At 31.3% G+C, this 17,210-nt stretch overlaps 2 protein-coding genes across 8 annotated transcripts in view; one reads left to right on the forward strand and one right to left on the reverse strand.

The window, feature by feature from the left end:
* Positions 1–236: 236 nt before the first annotated feature.
* LOC131669208 (uncharacterized) lies at positions 237–2,441 on the forward strand. Its single transcript, XM_058943942.1, has 2 exons — positions 237–1,956; positions 2,028–2,441. The coding sequence occupies exons 1-2, from the start codon at positions 745–747 to the stop codon at positions 2,313–2,315; spliced, it is 1,500 nt and encodes a 499-aa protein (XP_058799925.1). The 5' UTR covers positions 237–744; the 3' UTR covers positions 2,316–2,441.
* Positions 2,418–17,210, reverse strand: part of LOC131669207 (vacuolar protein sorting-associated protein 11 homolog) — a 215,219-nt gene continuing 200,426 nt past the window's right edge. The window contains exons 1-15 of one of the 7 annotated variants that reach the window (XM_058943938.1): positions 7,669–7,800; positions 7,452–7,520; positions 7,209–7,382; positions 6,941–7,137; positions 6,606–6,864; positions 6,352–6,503; positions 6,055–6,288; positions 5,629–5,929; positions 5,135–5,443; positions 4,946–5,052; positions 4,654–4,866; positions 4,407–4,579; positions 4,031–4,328; positions 3,565–3,902; positions 2,426–2,959 (exon numbers count right to left, since the gene is read on the reverse strand). In XM_058943938.1, coding sequence (XP_058799921.1) covers positions 2,565–2,959; positions 3,565–3,902; positions 4,031–4,328; positions 4,407–4,579; positions 4,654–4,866; positions 4,946–5,052; positions 5,135–5,443; positions 5,629–5,929; positions 6,055–6,288; positions 6,352–6,503; positions 6,606–6,864; positions 6,941–7,137; positions 7,209–7,382; positions 7,452–7,520; positions 7,669–7,683 — 3,234 coding nt within the window. In that variant the 5' untranslated portion in view covers positions 7,684–7,800 and the 3' untranslated portion in view covers positions 2,426–2,564. Of the gene's footprint in view, positions 2,960–3,564; positions 3,903–4,030; positions 4,329–4,371; positions 4,580–4,653; positions 4,867–4,945; positions 5,053–5,134; positions 5,444–5,628; positions 5,930–6,054; positions 6,289–6,351; positions 6,504–6,605; positions 6,865–6,940; positions 7,138–7,208; positions 7,383–7,451; positions 7,521–7,668; positions 7,801–17,210 lie in introns of those variants that run through there. The other 6 variants (XM_058943935.1, XM_058943934.1, XM_058943936.1 and 3 more) reach the window with 6 other exon arrangements.

Genomic DNA, 17,210 nt, shown 5'->3' on the forward strand with positions numbered 1-17,210 from the left:
TTCAAGTGAAAATTTAAAACGAAAATTCAGGTAAATTTATAAGTGTTATTTTCAGAAAAAAAAATCAAGCAAATTTTGTTAACAGGATTTACTAACATGTATACTACGTTGCTATGACTGTGACCGTCTGACCGATCACAGAAAGTTGTGCGGCGACAGTACCTGTTTTCGCCGGTGCTGCCGCGCTGCGAGGCCAAAGTGCGCTGGTTCTCAGTTCTGTCCCTAAAACATTCTTGTTGTGTCCGATAGTGTCAAAATTGATGTCTGTTTGAATGTGTCAGAAACATTCTGTGAATATCCTATCCTAATACGCTGCAATTACGCAATGTGCAGTTACTATTGCGCATCAACCTCGATTGGACAAGAATTTGATGTCATTTCTAAATGTCTGAATCCTTTTGTAAACGGCTCAAAGATCCCTAGTATTAATAAAATTTCTTTGATGTCACTATGAATGTGTCAGAATCGTTGAATCATTCATCTTATCAATTTTCAATCAAAACAACGACTATGGTAAAATCGTTAATTTATAATACATCTTAGATATTTTTATAGTACTGAGACACTGAGACATCAGACGATACCGAAGTATATATAGATTTAATTTTAATTTAAGTTATTTAAAAATGAACAATAAATATACACAATACAATATGTAACAGTATAGTGATTATAAATTTGATGAGTTTGTTTAGAGTTTAGACAGTATTGATATTCAATATATTATAAATATAAGAATATAATATGGAAAAACCAAAAGTTAGATTTAGCCATAATTTAAAAAGTTTTGCTAAACCAGGAATACATGATCAATTAAATAATGTTCAAGAAAAACCTAAAATAAAAGTGAAAAGTATTGTTACTGTTAATTTACCAATCAAAGATCTGAAAAATGGTAAACAATTATTATTAAATAATCTAGAAAACACAGATGATATTCAAGTAATCGCAGAACAGAAAGTTAATAGGGAAGGTAATAACCATTATATGGAAAATAGAATGCACTCTAATGATAATCACAAAATGGATTACAAACAAGTTATATCTAAATCAGAACAAAAATCAAAAACACCAATTGTGGAAACTCCTGTAAATTATATATATCTTACTGATGATGAGCTTAATCAAATGAATAAAAATGATTTGAAAGTCCCAAACCATATGGATAAGAAGAATAAAAAAGTAACTTTTGCAGGTAATGCTAAAAAAAGTTCTCCTAAAATACAATCCACAAAGTTATATGAAGTAGATACAAAAAATTCCAATCAAAATTATGTTCTTCCAACTGACAAAAGTATACCATGTATACAGCTTGATGACAGTGACACTAATGAAGATATAAGCGAAATTCAAACAGTTAACAATGGTAATATCTGTCAATATCAACATAGAAGTAAAAACAATATTAAATTAGACAATCTAAAACTTAATAAGGTTCAAGCTCTTCAGCAGGAAAATAAAGAAAACAATCATAGACATGATTTTAACAAAGCATTTCATAAAATTAAAGCAACAGAAAATTCTAGTATTTTAAAAGAGTCTACCTTTGCATCATCTAATGAAAACAGGAATATAAATAGAAAAACATTAGTTGAATTACAAAAAAAAAGTCAAGTTATGTCACATGCAAAATGCAAATCAATCCCTGTGTGTAGTAATAAAGTAAATAAACAAGTAGCATTACAGACAAAAACCAGATCTTTATTCAATATAGCTGGAAAAGCAAGTAATATTGTAGTGCAACCAGAGATGTCAGATCTATTACCTAGTGAACATTCAAAATGTCATTTAAAAAAACCTTCTGAAAATAGAGATATTAAATCTAAAAATCTACTATCACAACCAGAGTATAATTCAGTATTTTCCGTTATGAGCAAATTGAAGAATGTAGAGGAAAAATTGATAAATGATGTAGATAGTCTACCAGAAAATTATAAAAGTTATGTACAAAAAAAAGTAAGGGCAATTATAACTATAATATTCATTTTGGAATGTTACTTTCATTATTTTCATGAATACTATTTCAGATTTCAGCTGCATTAGATTTTCCTCCTGATGAATCTGTTTACAAAAATTTAATTATTTTATCTGATGATGAGAAACTTCTCACCACAATAACACGCACTAAAGATCCAGAACCAAGAAAACGAGATATAATACCTACTCTTTCCCAATTTTACAACCCAAAGAGTGCACCACAGCACTTTATGTTACTCAATCCAAAAATCTTTAGTCCTACTAATTTATACACTTTGAGTCCTTTTAAAATAAGTAATAAGATATGTTCATGGAGAATCAGCAGAGATAGTTTTTGAAATTTAAAAATTTTATAAATTTGGATTTTCTATTATTTTTAAATAAAAACCTTATATTTTTTCAATTTTCAACAGTTGTATTTGTATGTTGTATTAATTAACAAATATACATATACATATAAATTACGTAATTCGATACAAAATTTTACTAATCTTTAAAATAAACTAGTAAAGTGTAAAAACAAAATGATGCTATACATACATATTAATTCTTACTTGACATACTCTTGCAGAGTATTGATTGAAAGATTAATGAGAAAATCGATTCAAGTTTTTGTCATAATTTTCGTCATAGTCATCGTTAAATGGATTATTTTTATCATCATCTTCCGCGAAAGGATTCTTCGATTCGTCATATTCTTCTTTAAAAGGATTTGATGGCACTATTGGTGTTTTTGGTGGTATAAATGCTTTATCAGCTGGTGATGACTTTGGCGTTGGATTATTTATAATTTTAGCTTCTCGGATTGGTATTGTCGATTCTTTTCTTGAAGTAGCTTGAGGCGTCCGAATGTCACTTCCCGTTATGTTAGCTTTCAATGATGACGGATAGATATCGGGCTTATTTAATGAGCGTAAATAATTACTAGCCGTTGATTGAGATGGCAATAAATCGTTTGTCGCACGTAACTCGTGTGGTTGAACTATTTTTAATAAGAAATACAACAGTAGAAAAAACAATTGCTTCAATTTAAGGTCCCTCTACATATGTATATAGCACACCATAATAAATTTAGTAAATGGAGAAATTTGTCTCCCTGGCTTCGCCTTCAGAAAGCTTTATATCGTAGAAAAAATGGGATTCGATACATTAGTTTGATGCAATTACAACAAATCGATTTTGGCTCTTTCAATCAAGCCGATTTTTTTAAAATATTTTTTGAAATAGTACATTATACATTTAGAAAATTGAAACATTGGCAAGACCATTGCTCATGGAAATTGACACCCTAGGTGAAGCCTAAGGTGGAAATCGCGAGCTACAGGGTTGCAGTTTTACTTCCTGTGATGTATATACTATTTTTCATGTCAGGGTGGTCGGAAATTTACTTTCTATGACAATATTGAGTTTTTTTTATTACAATTATTTATAACTACGTACACAAATCAGTTATTGTGTGTAGCAATCACTACGATATCACGCTTACTTGAGGTGAAATTAAGGTAAAATTTCACTATATTTTGATGTATTTGAACATATACAGAGGAACCTTAATAAACAATAAAGGGTAATAAAAGTGCACGTTACCTAACGTAGTGTTTTTACCCTCTGTTAATCTGATTTGAGCTTCGGCTCCTGGCCCATAAGCATTGTAGGGCGTTGATTGTTCTTGATTAATATTGGACTGTAGCTTATTCGCTTGCGATTGTTGCCACTCTGTTATTAACATTAATTTTTTGAAAACACCTCGACCAAAATAATCAGCTACTAAAGAAAATGGGTCTTCTGCTTTATCTAGTAAACTATGAAAGGTTTCGTGGAGATCTTTTGATTGTTCTTGCACCTTTATAATGTCAAGCCATTTTTTGTTGTTTGGTAAACAAGCTGGACATTCATTTTCATTTTCAGAAAAACTTTGGAAACAACTACGGAATATAAATATTAATATTAAGTCAAATTGAAAAATATTCAGTTAATATTTTATTTGATTTATTCTGGTTGTAGAAAGTCTAAGCTGTTAAAAAAGTTGTAAAACTTAAAGCAACAAACTTACTGCTGATGGTAAGAATGTTGGCACATAAAATGCACTGATGGCAATTCCAATTGATGATGACAAGCACTGCAACGTGAACCTTGAAAAATTATTGTACTATTCTTTATACTTTGTATTTGCTCTCTTAATTTTTCAGTATCGGCTTGATATTTTTTAGTTAGTTCAGTATCAGCTTTTACTTGTTCATGCTCTTGTCGCAACACGCTATTTAAGTAGCTCCTAACATCTCCTAGAGTGCAGGTTCGTGACGTTGATAACGCATCTATCACCATCAGTGGGGACAATAGTTTTTCCTTAGCTGAATAAAGAAAATATTACACTAACCAATTTTTATTACTCACCGATTCAAATTTTACTGTATTATTTCTTGTCTCACCTATGTAATCAAGTATGTCAGATAAAAATTTAGGTGGAGCATGTTTATTCCAAGTAACGCTCCATAATGCTTGAATCCATAAATTAGGATCTTGGCGACCAAACTTATTGCAAGTAGCTAGAACTTGTTCACTGTCCCCTTCTCTCAAATGATATTGTAATATTTCTTGATATCTGTACAATATTATAAGAATATAAATTAAAAAAGGGAATGAAGAACAATGTTGAGCTTATAGCTAGATATTTACAATTTTCGTTCTTCATATAAATATAAAACTCCTCGTCCAAAATTATGTTGATGACATAAGATGAGTATCTGGTCTTTGTCATAAGATGCATTAGAACTCTGCATAAGGCGAACGACTTTTTGTTCATACTGTAGTTTGGCTATATCATCAGTTAAAGAAGACCAAACATGTAAATAATGTTCAACTAAGGTATTATAAACCGACGTGCTCCATCTGCATATGAAAAATAGCTTACAATTTCAAATTTGTAAATCCATTTGATCATTGTTGTTTTACAATTATTTTTACTTACTTGACATCAGTCTTGATTAAATGTTCAAGAAATTCCACTAATCTTTCAGAATTATTTAAAAATAAATGGATAAAGTCTTCAGGATTAGCTTTTTCAGGAGGTTGCTCCTTAAATAGAAATTATGAATAATAATTTTGATCGTAAAATTAACTTTTCTTATACTAATTGCAAAAAAAATTCTGAACTTACTTTGTTGGATGTTTTATTAGTTGGTATATAGTTCGTACAAAGAGTCTTTAAAAACTGTGTTGCTTCATTAGGAACGTTCTCTATCAAAATATTTCCATATTTTTTCATATTCATTTCTGCTTCTTCAAAATCTAAAGTGGCAATATATTCCAGAGCTTTGTTATACTTCGCTTTATCTTCTATTTGAATCCGAAGATACCATTCATGTTTTCCATGTTTTTGTGCCAATAACAGTGCATCTTCTGGTGAACCTTGTCGACAAACTTTTATGGCTATTTCAACATCAAAATCAACTTCACGATCTTTCGTCTGAAAAATTATGGTAGTGGTGTTATCAAGATATTAAAAAAGAAGGGTAATTTTATAATTTCAGAAATTTGATATTTTAACGATTGTAGCATATTAAAACAAAACTTTTTAAATTCAATTATTTGAATTTAATCCAATATGTAATTTGAATCTGACCCAATATGTGACTTGAAAAAACTGTTTACCATAATAAACTCCTTCAATTTATCGGTGTGATTAAGTTTAGTATAACAATTCAACAACAAAGTTGTGTGATCTTCAGTTGCTTGACCTTGTTTATGTAAGGCTTGAAGGTATGTAGTTAAGTAGTCTATATGCTGTGAATCTAAAAACTTTCTAATGATATAAGATGGTTCCAACTTGCCAATTGTTTTAATGTATTGCTCAATTGCACCATTATGATCTCCTTTGGAATAAAGATGATCTCCATACTGGCGAAATATGTCGACCAGACCTTCATTATCATAATGTTGATTTTTAGCTATTCTGAAAATGTCAATATTGTCATGTTATTATAGGCCAATATTCATTAATAATGTAAATATTATTTCATCAAATAACATTTCTTTAGATTGTTTACTATATTGATGTTTTATTTATGAAATAATTACCTAATAGAAACGTCATACAAGTTTTTCTTGAATAGAAGCGCCAATTTTGATTGCAAATCTTTTTCATCTAAATGATATAATTTGCAGCCTCCACTCAATATAAAAAAACCTCCCCATTCAGATAATACTGCTTGAACAAATAGCATAGATGCAGAAAATACAATAAATTTATTTTGAATATCAAGGACTGTTATCATATGTTTCTCAGCTCCAGCAGGTATAGGTTCAATTGCACTGAAAATCAGAAATTAATTGTCATTTTTCAATTTAATAGTAGTGAAGCATATATAAATAAACCTTGACTTTGAAGATACAGATGTTGTTCTATGTACAGATCCTGAATCTTTAGCTATAATTACAAGATAACTTCTGAACCACTCGAGCATGATTTTTTGACCTTCCACTGCATAACATGGCCCCCTTCCATCCGGAGTATAGCAATAAACAGCCTTAAAAATAATTCATTTTTAAATAAATAATTAGCCGTGAAAGTTTGAAAACTGTCAATTTCAAAATAATATTTTTGTTCCACAAAACAAAAAATGACTTACATCATTACGACCAATCATAAAATGGCTGTCTTGCTTTGATTCTGCAAGGATACTACAGTTTTTAGAACAACCCATATTATCTAAGGAAGATTTGAACTCTTTATCTTTTACTGTAATATTATATAAATAAACACTATTCATAGTTGCTACAAACAAATAAATTTGTTTTCCTGTAGATTTTATTGCAAGTCCCGTTATAATTGAATTACTGTCTTTTAACACTTTTATCTTATTTTTTCTTTCTCGGGTCAAGTCACCTCTAGAACAATGATAAAATTACTATATAAAAACTGATTTAACGAAGAAACAATTGAAATATCAAGTTTTTTGTGTACCTGTAAAGCATGATAGAACCATCCTCAAATCCAACAGCCATTAATGTTAGACTAGCATGAACACATAAAGCACTTGCTGGTACGGCTCTATAACTAGGAATGGCTCTACTTATCCTAATACATAAAGGGTAACCTTGTTTATCCTTTTTAGCTAAATTCCAGACTTTTATTGTTGGATTACATCCAGGTTCATCTTCCTGAAAATAAAAAAGCATGGTTATTCATAACATTTGTGACATTATTAGCAATATGTTATATGGTACTTTACACCAATTGTGAATAGGTATATAGAATTTTGCACTTGTTGAGTAATTCTTAACGTAGTTTCATAGGCTCTAAAGGAAACAATATCATATTGTCTATTAACAAGATGAACATTGCCTATACTGTCACCAAATACCAAATGTCCATTGCCACTTGTAGCAGCAGTGACTCGAGCATCCTAGAAACCCATCAAGAAATTAATAATAATTATTTTAACGTACAGAGATATATGTTCGTAACGGCTGACCCCAAGGACTTCGGCAATTTTTCCAGAATCGACGTCTTTTTTTAGATCGAAAAAATTGAAACGACGCCACTGAAATTAAAATAATTGAATTGTTGATTACTAGTTGTAATTGCTAATAAAACAAAAATTATCAAACTTAATAAGTATACAAATAGGTTATAAAATCTGTTATTTCACATCCAGAAAGTATTATTCAGTGAATGGCATTGATACTTACTTCGAGAAAAGCCATTGTCAAAGATTGTTGTTTTGGAAAAACCTAATAATTTAGAATACTAATGTTGATAACATTATGAATCACCGCCCACCCATTGTATACAAGTAGTTTGACAGCGACACTGTGGCTGCGCTCATCTTGGCTCTCGAAGTAATAATCTAAGAGCTTGCCTCAAAAAGTACATGAAAAAACAATATAGCGTGAAAAGTTGATAATTTGTCAATCAATGTACGTACATTGCAAAACTAAATGTTTATCTACAGAAGTGAGGGCGTTTACAAACAGCTGATGATCAAATATGAATATTTTTTGCGCTATATTAACGTGAAAGACATGCATTCTGTTTCTGTCGCAATTTGATGCTAAACTATAAGGACGGTCAAATATTGGCAGACATTTTTCGCGGGTCAAACATAGAGGCAGTGGGAGGCATGAAAATTTTACACATGTACTAGCAAAAAACAACAAAATAAAATATTCTGCAATTGGTTTTTATTGAAGGTCTACATACATTGTAGTGAAGTGATTTTTTTCATCGGCAGAAGTTTTTCACAAGTAAAGTATGTTGGTAGTGTGAGGGAGGAGGGCATGATTTTTTTGCAACGAAAAAACGTCAAAGGAATACTTTCTGCCATCAATAAATAGGTATTCTATATATAACATATATACATCATAATTTCGCATTGGCAGAAATTTTGATTGATTCAAACAACCCGAGAAATGAGTAAGTAACTAAGTAATATCCATACGCCATGTCGCGACAAAAAATATAGGAAAGTAATACATCCTACGGTTTATTTTTTACGTTTTACATATTATAAGAATTACAATTTTTACAATAGCAGAAAAAATTCTCTCGGTCAATCGACATAAATACTGATGACGCTGAATCCATTAATATCCAAGTCGAATCTAGACTAGATAGCCCTAAACTATAACTATACTATCCACTGCACAAACAAAATATCCGTGTCTTTTATTTTTCCATTTTCAATTATTTATCAACATTTATTTAAACAGGTAACAGAAATTTTTTAATTTTGAAAAACTAATTGTAGCAATGAATTTTGAAGAAAAAGTCAAGACGTACGGACAATTACACTAGTTGTGTATAATAAAACTCCACAATTATCCGCATGCCAAAGTCAGGATGATAATCCTATTTAGCGTGTTTTTGTCAGATGACGTTTGGTTGATGTAAAGTCGTTATAAACAATAATTAAATATTCAACAAATTTGCTATTTTAAAAAACAAATTATGTCAATCGAATCTAAAAGAAAATCCAAGATGACAACCTATTTGGCGTTTGTTCTTAAATTCTATTTTAGTGATGTAAAATTGTCATAAACAATCACTGCTTTGAAATCACTACTTCAGATTTATGTTGTTTGTAATGATTTTATACCATTAAAATAGAGTTTATGCCATTAAACTATTACAAATGGCACAGAGAGGTTTTTATCTTGGCTTTTCTCATAGAATAGATTAACATAATTAATTTTTTAAAATAACAAAACTTTTGAACATTTAATTATTGTTTATAACGATTTTACATTAATAAAACAGCATCAAATAAAAAACGCCAGATAGGTTTTCTTCCTGATTTTTCCTTTACAATTCATGATTGCAACTAGTTTTTCGAAATTCTGACATTTCTATAGTAATCTGTTTAAATACATTTGTATTTATAAACAATTGGAAATTGGAAAAGAAAGGAACACTGCCTTTTTTATACATTGGATTGTGATCCTTTTCATCAACATTTATGTCGAATGCCCAGAAAATTTGTTCTACTATTGTAAAAATCTTATTATAAAATGTAAAGTAGAAAAATAAACCGCAGTATGCATTACTTTCGCATTTTTTATAGAACGCTTTGATTGAAAATTGACCCGGAAAAATTATAAAACAACTCCGTGTGATTGCAAGGATAGTAAAACTCATTAATAACTTTGTACAATTTAATTTTTATTAATAAGAAAATTCGGTAGAAAGATCGGTATAAATTGAATCCGCGCAGTGTTTGCACTCGGTTTTTATAAAAATGAATATGTTGAATCGTTAACAAAAATCACGCGTAATCTTTCTTTCCAATTAAAATATCATTATAATCACTCGTTAAATAAACAAACATTGTTTCTTATTGCAACGATATTATAAACTATACGCACATCTAAAAAATCAATCGGCAACATAGATCTCTACCGATGAGATTGGATTGTTACCCCAGGTAAGTCTTACTTGGAGTATTGATTTGATTGGATAGAAAAATTGCACGTGATTTTGCTATCGATTCCATACATTCATTTGTATAACCAATTGAATTAAAATGCTATACAGATGCAATGTCTATTTCTTATTATAGAAAACTAAATTGCGTGGACTTGTCAATAAGTTTTGATATCTATGCTAATAATTTGATCCTTTGACGTCGATTTGTGATATAAATAAAAAACAGTATGTTCCCCTACTCTGCTATCACGTTGGATCCGCGAAAAATTTCTGCCGATCCAAAAACCACTCAAATACAATAATGTAAACCTTCGATAGAAACTAACTACAGGATTTTTTACTTTTTTGCTTTTTGCTACGTGTGCGAAGAACCGTGGATATTGTCTGTCAATCTCGGTCATTCTTTATTTTAATCTAAGCAACGAATTGCGAAAAAAATCAGACTGTATCCCTCAGGTTAAGACAACCCAAAAAATTATCACATTTGATAGGGCGCTATTTACGAATACATCTATTGCCGTCGGCAGAAATTTTGTTTTGCAATGTGTCTTGATTCATCAACTTTTCACGATGCATTGTTTTCTTCTACACATTTAAAAGCTCAATCTAGATATGAGAACCACATGCATGTCAACAGACAGCACCAAACCATAAGTATAACTAAAGTAACAATTGACTTAACTTTGATCGGAAGACTCGATCGTAAGCTCATTTTCTGATGTATTCTGCCTACACATGAATTCCCCCGAAGTTAAACATTCGAATTAATTTAACACGTGTGCATCGATGACACCAAACGAGATTAGTCAAGGACCTATTTTGACAAGTTGTGTCCCCGCAACCTGCCAAAGAAAACCCGTCTGATAGTCCAATCAACCGGGTCAGAAAGTCGAAAAGTTATGCAGGAGCTGGTCAATTACATTTCTAGGTGCATTTTGGCCTCAGGAACTCAAATTTCGAATTGGCCAAGTAAAATTTTTCCGGGAAAACCGTGAAAATGGAGAAAAACGGTAAAATTTTTTGTTTTTTGCGATTAATTCAAAAACGACGCGGAATTTCGAAAAAAGTTTGGAACGAAAGTTGTAGATATTGAAATTCTACATCGAAATATGTCATCGCACGTGAGTTTTTGTCCAATGGAAAGGAAATTAGAGCGAGTTTCCACGACCGAGCGGCACTGGGCCTTGTGATTCACGCAGTAAAGCAGTTGGCCCTGCGCAGTAGCACTGCGCAACTCCAACGTTATATTTCATTCTCTGGCTCTCTCTCTCTCTTTCTCACTTTCTCTTTTTCTCATCTTTCGGCGCCAATATCAGTTTTGGGCAATTCTTGGCTATTTCAAATAGTTTAAAACATCAAATCACCAATTTTGTTCAAAGTTGGTAGACTTGTTACCTATACAGAGGTCAACATCTGTGCAGAGTTTTAGATCAAAATATTGATAAGGGGCCGACTTATTAACTGTTGAAAAAATATTGGACTTTTTTTTATTAATTCGATTTCTCGGAGACTAGTAAAGATATGGACATGATTCTTTTTTTAAAAGACGCGGAAAGAGTTTCACTTTTGAAATGTAAATAGTAAAATACCAAATCATTTATTTATGTCATTGTTATAAACAATTTTTTCAATAAATCGACGATATCTAAAATACGATATTTTTTTTTAATTTTTGCACCATCGTGTTCCTTGTCATTTTTTACATATGAAACCGCTGAGAAAATCAAGTGCCCGCTATTAGGATTAAGACAGCACTAAAATGAAACGAACTGCGCGCTAGCCGTTCGGCCGTCCGCTACTCGTGCGGTTCTAACATTGCTTGCGGCAAATGCCTTTAACGAATAAATAATTTCATATTCTATCAGTCTATATGTATATATTCAAATAATATATAAATTAGTTAATTAAATAAGTAATTAAATTTAAATTAAATTAAATGGAGGAGTCGTAGTTAGCATTGACTGCTCTGCGTAGCATCGTTTGTTTTTGCAAAGCATTTCAAAGTGTTTTATATTGTGTTTATTTATTCAAAATTGTAGGTGTTAACGATATAGAGAAAGGTAAGTTCTTACAAAATTAAATTCTTATAAAATATTAATAGTAAAATAGGAATTACGAGGTATATAAATTATTTACAATTGAAAAATCCGAAACAAATCAAAAATTGTTAAATTATTATAAAATTGACGGAATAATATTATACTCTTATTTTTTTGCATTATGAAGTGCATTAATTTACGCGTAATTAATTTATCTGCGTAACTAAGGGGAGGCTCCAGCGTTATGATATAGTTTTCTCCGCTTCATACTACAGTATATACCTGGTAGAAGACTAAGAAATAGTGATAGATGGAAAATCACTTAATTTTAATTATATTCAGCAACGTTTCGTCAGCACATTTGCTGACCTCTTCAGGCTTTATTAATAGAAAAATAACAAATTATTAACAATAGAGTTTGCAAAAGTAATTTTAATAGTATATAATTATATGTATATGTGTATACCTGATTTCTCTCGTAGTCAAATTATTATAGGCTAAAACGAATAGATCGTAGCACAGTCAAGTTACAATAAAGTGAAAAATCAAGTATTTCAACCCATATATATACTCTTCATCTATTATCCCTTCCTCATCGATCTTAATAAAGGCTTATAGATGTGACTAAGATATTGTATATCCTCTTTTCTATTAAACGTGTTTTTATGTAAGCCAATGTGTAACATTTCGTATATTTTTCGTTTCTTATAATTCTTTTCATAATCCAATATCTTAGCTTTTTTCCAGTCAAATTCGTGTGAGAACGTTCTTCTATGTGTAGCTACTACGGTATCTCAATTAATGTTTTTTTTGTGTTCGTTTAATTTAATTTTTAAAGAACGCTTACTTTCACCTATATAGACCGCTGAACATTGTTTGCAGTTAAAACTGTAGACAATACCAGTGTTGTCTAATAAAACAGATTTGTCTTTTCCTAAACGGATAAACTCTTGTAATGGTTTTTGTAATAAAGGGATAGGAATAATGTTATGTTTTTTTAACACAGATGAACATTTTTTGAAGATAATAATTAATTGCAACATCTTCAAAAAATGTTCATCTGTGTTAAAAAAACATAACATTATGCCTATCCCTTTGTTACGTCGAGGACAAGTCAGACTATTTTATATCGGTAAAATTTGAATTTTTTTTATGAAAGGGGAGTTCCCGTAATTAAAGTAATAGTCATTTAATAGCTGACTTTATTCTCAGTGACGCATTTACCCCTTCTGGGTTTAACCCTTTATTGATTAGTTTTTATATATTTTGTACTATAAAAGAGGACGCAAAACAATTGTAACACACACTCTGTATTCGACTCTGTAAGACTACGGACCTTCTGTAATTTGATCAATAAATATTTTAACTCTATTTCTATAATAATTTATTTGAGAATTATACCTAATTCTTGCATCTACGTTACATCTCTGGCTTCTGAGGTACGAGTTTCTAGACCAGTTAAACTACAGGTAAAATTATTTAAATAGTTACTTCTCCACTCGGTGCTTTAGATACGTTGCCGGCCTGCTTTCGTTTTAGTCTCGCACCCGTGGTAAAGCGCTTACGCGTTGACCGAAAAGAAACTGTCGCGTTTAAATAATTCGTGTCAATTCGCGACCGTTACGTGAGATGTAACACCTTTATTACAAAAACCATTACAAGAGTTTATCCGTTTAGGAAAAGACAAATCTGTTTTATTAGACAACACTGGTATTGTCTACAGTTTTAACTGCAAACAATGTTCAGCGGTCTATATAGGTGAAAGTAAGCGTTCTTTAAAAATTAAATTAAACGAACACAAAAAAAACATTAATTGAGATACCGTAGTAGCTACACATAGAAGAACGTTCTCACACGAATTTGACTGGAAAAAAGCTAAGATATTGGATTATGAAAAGAATTATAAGAAACGAAAAATATCCGAAATGTTACACATTGGCTTACATAAAAACACGTTAAATAGAAAAGAGGATATACAATATTTTAGTCACATCTATAAGATAATATACAATATCTTAGTCACATATATAAGCCTTTATTAAGATCGATGAGGAAGGGATAATAGATGAAGAGTATATATATGGGTTGAAATACTTGATTTCTCACTTTATTGTAACTTGACTATGCTACGAGTTATTCGTTTTAGCCTATAATAATTTAACTACGAGAGAAATCAAGTATACACATATACATATAATTATATACTATTAAAATTACTTTTGCAAACTCTATTGTTAATAATTTGTTTTTCTATTAATAAAGCCTGAAGAGGTCAGTAAATGTGCTGACGAAACGTTGCTGAATATAATTAAAATTAAGTGATTTTCCATCTATCACTATTTTCCTTTTTTTCCATCATTACAAAATTTATCATTTTATAAGTATTATTATAAAAAAATTAAATTATAATATTTGTTTGTTGATTTTTCAGAGAATATGGATACCGAAAAGTGTACAATATGCGATGAAGCGATAAGTGCGGAGGATGTTTCTAGGAAGGTACATTACAAATGATTGCAGACCTTTATTGAAAAAAGTAAAAAACGGAATGACGGAAAATGGAGAATCTGGGAAAAATTTACTGAGGATCAATACACCATATTTCATGATAAGTGTCGAAAACGATATGCAGCGGCATTGGATACACCATTATCGCTGAAGAAAAAACCAAGATTGAACGAGCCAGATGTAACTTCAACTGCCAATGACGAGAATTCAGACGAGATATTCAATTATTCTGAACTATGCATTTATTGTAAAAAACCATTGGATAGTAAACACCTTCCAGTGGGTAAGGTAAACCGCAACATTCCTCAGCAGGCCATGTTTGATTGGGCAAAGTTCGAAAATACTCCACATGCCAAAGCAATAGCTAGTCGTTTGAGATTTTTATTGAAAAAAGACTGTACCACCACTGGGTATTACCACGTTAAATGCTGAACGCACATTGCCATGCGGTTAGAAAAGCCTGCAAGTTCAAGGTGTAGCGATGAGTCTGATAAAGTATTTCAAGAAATTGTAAATTATATTGAAACCAGTGGACAATACAAGTTTACTATTAAACAATTTCGTAGTATTATGGCAGCAAGTGAAAATAATATAACTTTGAGTAATTACTTACTACACAAAAAATTAGAAGAGAAGTTTGGTGACGATATGCTGGTTATCAGTAGTTCTGGGTGCTCTCCGGTTTATTTTTGTAAAACGACGACTTTTTTCCAAAATAGTAGAGAATGGTTAGCGAACCCCGAATCTCTTTCCGATTTCAATAAAAAAATTCTATTAGACATATCTGCAGGAATTATTAGTCGTGAAGTGCAAAATCAGGAGTATATTACAAGTGAATATCCACCAGGAAAGTTTTTCTTGACAAATGTCGTTTCAGACATTCCCAAGTCATTAAAAACTTTTTTATCCTGCTTACTACAAAAAAAAAGAGGAAACCTTATCAAGTCAAAATAATTTAAGGCGTGATAATATTGCACGTAATATAATTTCAATGCTACGTCCGAAATCTTTTGTTTCGACGTTGCAATTAGTAGTCGGCACATATATATTAAGAAAGACTTGTTCAAAATTAATTATCGACCTTTTAAGTAAGTTGAGAGTGTCGGAAACTTATCACACCGTTCAGTTATACGAAGCTTCGTCAATTGAAAATCTTCCAGTGGTGAAGAAAGAAGATACATTCGTTCAGTTTGTTTATGACAATACTGACCACAACGTCAGTACACTAGATGGCCATAAAACTTTTCATTGCTTGGGAAGTATTGCCATTTATACGCCTTATTATTCAGTTAGTTATGAAGGAGGAATAAAAGGATGTTCTAGGATGCCGTCCGCTCAAGAATTAGCTCAAAAGGAAATGAAGAGAAATTAGTATCATCAACTTATATGACGTATTTATTGGCCAAAGGTAATAACATAAAAGATACGCCATTGTGGAAAGGTTTTATGGAAATTATATCTAAAGAACAAATGTACTCTATGTCACACATTGAATGTCTACCTTTTGTCAATGACCCACCATCAGATTTAAATACTTTGCATTCAGCATTGTTGTACTCAATAAAAAAAGCTGATGAGTGCAATCAATATACAATTTTTGTGACATTTGATTTGCCGCTCTATTTAAAAGCTCGCTCTATTATAGAGCAATCAGACAATCCAGCTTTTAAACGTATAATCGTGCGTCTAGGTGGTTTTTATTTGCTTCTATTTTATTTAGGAGTGACAGGAAACATAATGGAAGAAAGTGGATTGGAAGATTTATGGTCAATGGTATACGCAGCAGAGAGTATCAAGAAGTTATTGTCAGGGTACGCTTTTTCTAGATCAGTAAGAGTTCACATTTTAACATTCACGGCGATTGGAATCATTATTTTGAAAAAAATTAACGGCGTATCTGAAGAAATGACACGTTACCTACAGGCATTCATTGGTGAGTGGCAAGACGAAGAAACAATTTCGGCTGGTGACTGTAATTCCAACCTTTTAATTACAACAACAGAAAAATCCATTAAAGAACTAGAAAATTTGGAAAAACAAAGCGAAACGCCAAAATTATGGATATAACTTTTGAAAATGGAGCTTATTTTGATTCAGTTTATTGAAAGCGAACGACTTGGAGATTGGAAGTTACACCTACATAGTATGTTTCAAATGTTACCGATTTTGCATGCAAATGGCCATTTCGCTTATGCCAAAGCTGTGCAAATATTTTTACAGGATATGGAAAAATTGCAATACGTTATGAATGAAAAAGAGTGTCACAGGTATACCAAAGAAGGCTTTTTTACTATAAGATCAGATAAAGCTTTTGCTGGAATTTGGAGCGATATGACTATCGAGCAGACGCTGAACAGATTTTTCGGCACAGATTTGAAGCATGGCAGAGGCGTCACTGAAAGTGTTGTGGCAAGATATTTATTAGGAATGCCATGTGCTTTTCAAGTAATGTAAAATTTAGAAGAGTATATTGGTTTAAATACTGCAAATAGTAAACAGTATGTTGACACGACATGTAGTCGTATAACTACAGACAATGATGCTTTGGAAAAATTCATATTTTGGCTCGAAGAACATGATTTGTTTAAGAAAAGGAGTGGATTGGTAGCACTTGCTACTGGCATTGTCGGTGGCGAGCAAATAAACTGTCACATGGCATTTGAAAAAGGTTGCGAAGATATGAAGTCAATTGTAGGAAAAAATATGACGAATGTTACGTTATCATCAGCAAAATCAAAAGTTAAAAATTTTTCTTCTGCCAG

This window comes from Phymastichus coffea, unplaced genomic scaffold, assembly GCF_024137745.1.
Source record: "Phymastichus coffea isolate CEN01 unplaced genomic scaffold, Cenicafe_Pcof_1.1 PCOF00088, whole genome shotgun sequence".
Taxonomy (NCBI): domain Eukaryota; kingdom Metazoa; phylum Arthropoda; class Insecta; order Hymenoptera; family Eulophidae; genus Phymastichus; species Phymastichus coffea.